Source organism: Nicotiana tomentosiformis, chromosome 6 (assembly GCF_000390325.3).
Source record: "Nicotiana tomentosiformis chromosome 6, ASM39032v3, whole genome shotgun sequence".
Taxonomy (NCBI): Eukaryota; Viridiplantae; Streptophyta; class Magnoliopsida; order Solanales; family Solanaceae; genus Nicotiana; species Nicotiana tomentosiformis.
The window spans coordinates 10,416,245-10,422,592 of NC_090817.1; the positions used below are offsets into that span (position 1 = coordinate 10,416,245).

At 40.6% G+C, this 6,348-nt stretch overlaps 2 protein-coding genes across 2 annotated transcripts; one reads left to right on the forward strand and one right to left on the reverse strand.

Annotated features, from left to right (window-relative positions):
• The first annotated feature begins 234 nt into the window (after positions 1 to 234).
• LOC104111922 (zinc finger CCCH domain-containing protein 20) lies at positions 235 to 1,775 on the forward strand. The gene has a single exon (XM_009621746.4). The coding sequence runs from the start codon at positions 250 to 252 to the stop codon at positions 1,342 to 1,344; it is 1,095 nt and encodes a 364-aa protein (XP_009620041.3). The 5' UTR covers positions 235 to 249; the 3' UTR covers positions 1,345 to 1,775.
• A 1,813-nt stretch (positions 1,776 to 3,588) lies between these two features.
• LOC138893561 (uncharacterized) lies at positions 3,589 to 4,200 on the reverse strand. Its single transcript, XM_070178188.1, has one exon. It carries the CDS (start codon positions 4,198 to 4,200, stop codon positions 3,589 to 3,591), a length of 612 nt encoding a protein of 203 aa, XP_070034289.1.
• Positions 4,201 to 6,348: the final 2,148 nt, after the last annotated feature.

Genomic DNA, 6,348 nt, shown 5'->3' on the forward strand with positions numbered 1-6,348 from the left:
TCGTCACTGTAAATTTCCACATTCTAAACTCCCCAATTCGGTTACAAACTTCCCATCATTGCCCAATCAAATCAAAGCACACAACCTAAAACATCCGCATTAAATCCACGTGTCCTGTCACACAATACAACTTCCTTGTAGCAAATTTACTTCCCCTGTAACTTTAGCCTCTCTCATTAATTTTAACCTCACTAGAACATCGCAATGTCTAAAGCTAAAACTAACCACGGTTAGTTAGTACACTTAACCATGGTTAAAACTCCACTTTTCCACAACTTTATATACAAACTGAACATCACCGCCTACACTTCCAAAGCCACATTCCCTACAATGATCGGAGGAAAAAACCACCACCTTAATCCAACGGTTGATATTCCACCATGGCCATACACAGATGATCAAACGTCTAACATGTACTTCATGTTAAGCCCTAGCGAAAATTCCAATGTTACCCCTAATTTTGCTGAAGATTATTCTCAGTTTGAGTTAGAAAATGGAGAAATTGAACTTCCGGTGGACATGTACGCATGTGATAATTTCAGGATGTTTGAGTTCAAGGTGAGGAAGTGCGCACGTGGGAGGTCACATGATTGGACTGAATGTCCGTACCTTCATCACGGCGAGAAGGCTCGTCGGAGGGACCCACGTAAGTACCACTATTCCGGTACTGCATGTCCGGATTTTCGTAAGGGGAATTGTTTGAGAGGCGATGGGTGTGAGTTTGCTCACGGCGTATTTGAGTGTTGGCTTCACCCAGCTCGCTATCGTACGCAGCCGTGTAAAGATGGTGTGAACTGTAAACGAAGGGTTTGTTTCTTTGCTCACTCAGCTGATCAATTGAGAGTTTTGAGCCCTAACGCTGACTCATCGTTTGAGCATCAATCTCCTCGGCTCGGCGGTAGAGCTCTGCAATTTGTTTCCTCGCCGGAGTCCAGTTCCCCGCCGACTGAGTCACCTCCTATGTCTCCGATGCTGAGTCGGTCGCTGGGTTCGAACTCGGTTAATGACGTAATGGCTTCGCTTCGTCAGTTGCAGTTGAACAGGTTGAATTCCATGCCTACGGCTTGGAATGTGCAATTAGGATCTCCTGGACGACCCGTGACCCGACCCGGTTTCTGTAGCTTGCCTGTAACACCAACTGGGAATTTGACCCGACCCGGGAATCGGTGCTTTGATCTGTGGGAGGAGGAACCTGCGTTTGAGAGGGTAGAGTCAGGTAGGGATTTAAGGGTAAAGATGTTTGAGAGGTTGAGCAAGGAGAATCCACTTGATATGGTTCACCCGAATCTGAATGCGGATGCTCCGAACCCGGATGTCGGGTGGGTTTCGGATCTGATCCAGTAAAATGGTGGGCCTTTTTTTTTGCTTCCTCTATTTTTGCTTGTTTATATTAAGGAAGGTGGGAGGAGGAAGAATATTTGGAAATCCTAACTTTATTTTTTGGGTTTTATTGTATGTTTGTGTATATATATAGTAGTAAGAATTTAGTGGTAGCAGATATGGAAAATGATGTTTGGTTGTAAGGGGAAAAGTGGAGGTTAGGGTCTTTTTTGGGGCAAGGAATTTATGGAAAATTAGGCTTTAGGAGGATTTATTTTGGATAAATGTTTAGACAAAAAAAGAAGGTAAATTTTGTCTTCGAGTTGCTGAAGAAAGACATAGCAAATCGAGGATGGATAATTTTGTGTTGTTTTGATATTTAATGTTTTTAATCCTCCTAATGTAAGTAAGTAAATATGTATGTACATTTGGAGTATTTGGTATTTCTATTTTTATATATTGTCCTCAAGCTTCTTAGTTCATATATTTTTCATATAGTTCATTGATATTTATGCAATTAAAAATGACATGCAAGTGGAATTTGTTTTTGTTGTTACAAGTGGAATTTGTAGTTATCTGCCTTGCATTGTGGAGCAAGTATTTTTGGTGAAACAATACCGTCCCCATAGGAGTGCGAAAATAGCTTCTGATTTGATTTATGCTTGAAATGCCCTTACATTGATTAGAATTATCTAAGTAAACAATCTTTGAGCTCAATTGGGATTGCCAGATGATGATGAGTGTCTAATATGGTTAAGTCACTTCGAGGGACTGTTGGTGGCAGGGAGAGATGTAATTTTTAGGTTACTAAACTCATAATTTTCGGTAGATAATTTTACAACAAAAAACCCAGTTTGATCTCAACATGTGGGGTCTGGGGAGGGTAGTCTTTACGCAGACCTTACCCCTACCTAATATAGGTTGAGAGGCTGTTTCCAATAGACCCTCGGCTCAGGAAGGGCAAGAAGAGGAGGAGGAGGAGGAGGAAAGCAAGGAAGGAAGACATAAAGGATAAGTAGTATCAAATAATAGTATTATGGAATATAATATCTGAGGCCAACAAAATCACATAACGTAATAAAAATCTAAGAATACGAAGGGACATGCATGCTACTAAGACTATCGGTGAACAACTATAAACTACCCATTAACCTTCTACCTTAATTCTCGACCTCCACACCCTCCTATAAAGGGTCATGTCCTCCGTGAGCTGAAGCAGTGCCATGTCCAGCCTAATCACCTCTCCCCAGTACTTCTTAGGTCTACCTCGAACACTCAGCCCCAAACAGCATAGCCGGTCGAACCACCACTCGATAAAACATACCCTTAAGTCTTAGCGGCACATTCCTATCACACAAAACACCGGAAGCGAGCCTCCACTTTATCCATCCCGCTCCGATGCGATGCGCGACATCTTCGTCAATCTCTCCGTTACCCTGGATAATAGACCTGAGATACTTAAAACTCGCTCTCTTGGGGATAACTTGAGCATCAAGCTTAACCTCTACGTCTGCATCATGGGTCCCGTCACTGAACTTGCACTCCAAGTATTCTGTCTTGGTTCTACTCAGTTTGAAACCTTTAAACTCCAAGGTCTGTCTCCAAACCTCCAACCTCGCGTTAACTCCGCTACGCGTCTCGTCAATCAACACTATATCATCAGCAAATAGCATGCACCAAGGCACCTCCCCTTGGATGTGACGCGACAGTACATCCACCGCCAAAGCAAATAAAAATGGGTTAAGAGTCGATCCATGGTGCAACCCCATCACCACAGGGAAATGCTCCGAGTCACCACCCACAGTTCTCACTCGAGTCTTAGCATCATCATACATATCCTTAATCACCTTAATGTACGCTACCGGAACACCGCTAACCTCCAAACACCTCCATAGGACCTTCCTCGGAACTTTATCGTATGCTTTCTCAAGGTCAATAAACACCATATGCAAATCCTTCTTCCTCTCTCTATACTGCTCCACTAATCTCCTTACCAGATGAATCGCTACGCCCTGGCATGAATCCAAATTGATTCTCGAAAATAGACACGCACCTCCTCACCCTGGCCTCCACCACCCTCTCTCAAACCTTCATAGTGTGATTCAACAACTTGATACCCCTATAATTGTTGCAATTTTGGATATCACCCTTGTTCTTGTAAAGCGGAACCATCATACTCCACCATCATTCTTCGGAAATCTTCTTTGTCTTAAAAATAACATTAAACAGCCCAGTGAGCCACTCCAAACCTGCCCGCCCCGCCCTCTTTCAGAATTCCACCGGGATTTCGCCTGGCCCCGTCGCTCTGCCCCTACACATCTTACGCATCGTCCCTTCCACCTCCTCCACCATAATCCGCCTATAGTATCCAAAATCCCGCCGATTCTCGGAGTGCTCCAACTCACCCAGCACAATGCGTCTATCCCCCTCCTCATTCAACAGTTTATGGAAGTATGTTTGCCATCTTCTCCTAATGAGTACCTCGTCCATCAACACTTTTTCATCCTCGTCCTTGATGCACTTGACTTGGTCTAAGTCGTGGGCTTTCCTCTCCCTTACCTTGGCTAACCGGTACAACCTCTTGTCCCCGCCTTTGCCCTCGAGCTCCTCGTACAAATGAGCAAACGCCGCGTTCTTAGCCGTCGTAACTGCTAATTTCGCCTCTTTCTTTGCCTTTCTGTAACACTCCCGATAAGTCCTTTTTTCCTCCTCATTTGTACTCTCTACTAGCTTCAAATAAGCAGCTTTCCTAGCTTTCACTTTACCTTGAACCTCTCCATTCCACCACCAGTTCCCTTTATGACCCCCAGGAGAGCCCTTCGTGACCCCTAAGACCTCTCTAGCAGCTACCCTAATGCAATCCGCAGTCGTAAACCACATACTAGACGCGTCCCCCCTACTCATCCAGGCCCTCATAGCCAACAACTTCTCCCCTAACTCCTGAGCTTTGTCCTTGGTCAAGTTACCCTACTTGATCTTAGGTTGTCTGCACCCCGCCCTCTTCCTCCTACTCTTCTTGATCTCCAGGTCCATAACTAGGAGCCTATGTAGAGTCGTGAGGTGCTCACTTGGGATGACCTTGCAGTCAGTGCACAGACCTTTATCACATTTCCTGTAGAGAAGATAATCAATCTGAGTCTTGCCCATTGAATTCCGAAAAGTGACCAGGTGCTCTTCCCTCTTTGGAATATAAATTTGCAAACGAAATATAAATTTACCCTCTTTTTATTTATTCTTTTATAGTCAAAAAATAAAAAATATTCGAGTTAGTAATAAATTATGAACTAATGAACTAACCCTTTTATTGGTTATTGGAACACTAACACTTGCTAAAAAGAGTTTTCCTCGTTCTATGAACAGGAAGGATGAAAGAGAGTCAGTATGTTAATTCCTCATCCGCAAATTAGCCTGAATGAATTGGGAAAGCAAACAGAAAGATTCGATTCTGACTTCGTAGAGTCGGTGCTGTTGTTGCCTGCACGTATGGCCGTTCCTCACTCTGTTCCGAAGGGTCAATGGGCTTTTGTTTTTTGGAACAGACGGCAGTATTTTGCTGACGTCTCGAATCAAGCTTTTATTGTGATATTAATAAAAATTTAAATTTAAACATATTAAATTTAAGTTCGGGATCCGCTTTGATTGATCGGGCAAAAGGCTAGGGGCGGCTTGAGAGTTTTTTGGATGAATTGTGCAGAGGTGTGCTTAGAGAATATGGAGAAAGATTTGGATGAATTATGTGCTAGAGATTTTGGAGAATTTTCTGGTGCTACTTTGGAGATTTGATGTTAACTGCCTTTTGATGTGGGACATTAACGGCGAGGAGAAGAAAAAAACCAAAAGGGGCTGAGATGTTGGTGTCAGAGATACTGTAGTTTGAAATTGGTCCAATTGGTAGCCAAAGCCAACATTGGCGTGCCACCCGTACGGTTAAGCTATTGCCTCTGGCTGTTTAATGACTTTTACTAACTCATTTACTTTATCAAAAACAAAAGAAGAAGAGAAGAAAAAAGAACATTAGACATTGATATCTGAACATGACCAAATTACATAGGCTTAAAACGTCAAAAAAAATTAATGCCAATTTTCAGGGGTTTTCTATGTATTTGGTCTTCCGAGAAATAGTTTAACTTCTAAATGGTGTCAATGAAGTGACGTCACGTAATATCATTTCGTCCGCAATTTTTATTAAATATATTTATTAATAGTGTGAGAAAATGCATAAATAATATAAATGACATCACTTGTCACATATTATCTCCGTTAGTTTCGGGATCAATCAAATTTGTTTTTAGTTTTATAATTTTATCTCTTTTTTTATATATGAGAGATTTACTTTTACACGTAAGAGATCTATTTTTTACACACAAGATATCTAAAAAGATTATTTTCTTAAATTATAAACTGTAAACGGGTATGATGTACCAATAACACATTAGTTATGTACTTGATTTTATTCTAAGAGGTCAAAGGTTCGAACCTCAACTAGCACGTATTTTGGCAAATATTTGAGAGAGCTTCTATAGTTAAAAGTTGTGATTATTTTCTAACTTAACACTCAATAAAACCAATGGACTAAAACTATTTCTTGTCTAGAAATATAATCATTAAAATTATTTATTTTCACTCTATAAATTTTGACACCACTCGCAAAAATTCCTATGTAAGACAAGCTTCTATATATTGATGTAACGAGCTTTTATATGATCAAAGTTATTTAAAAAATAATTGCATGTAATTTTCTTTAATAAGGGTGTTTTAGTAATATGCAAAATATGTTATATCCTTTAAATTCTTCAAGGGAGACAAAAAGCTAACAAAATCCATGAATTAAGGTAATAATGTTGCGTTATTTTACAGCACATCGAGTTTCTCTCAAAGTAAATAACTACGTTATAAAAAAATATTAATTAAATTGTTGTCATGTACTAATGATATGATAACAAAAACATAATGGTTTACTTTGAATTATTTAACCAAGTTTCTACTTACCAGGATTACCTCACGATAAAAGAATTTGACTGGGTAGTT

What these genes read in the sequence shown, in the direction of transcription:
- LOC104111922 (XM_009621746.4), top strand. Translation starts at nt 250, where the DNA reads ATGGTTAAAACTCCACTTTTCCACAACTTTATATACAAACTGAACATC.
- LOC138893561 (XM_070178188.1), bottom strand. Translation starts at nt 4,200, where the DNA reads ATGTGGTTTACGACTGCGGATTGCATTAGGGTAGCTGCTAGAGAGGTC.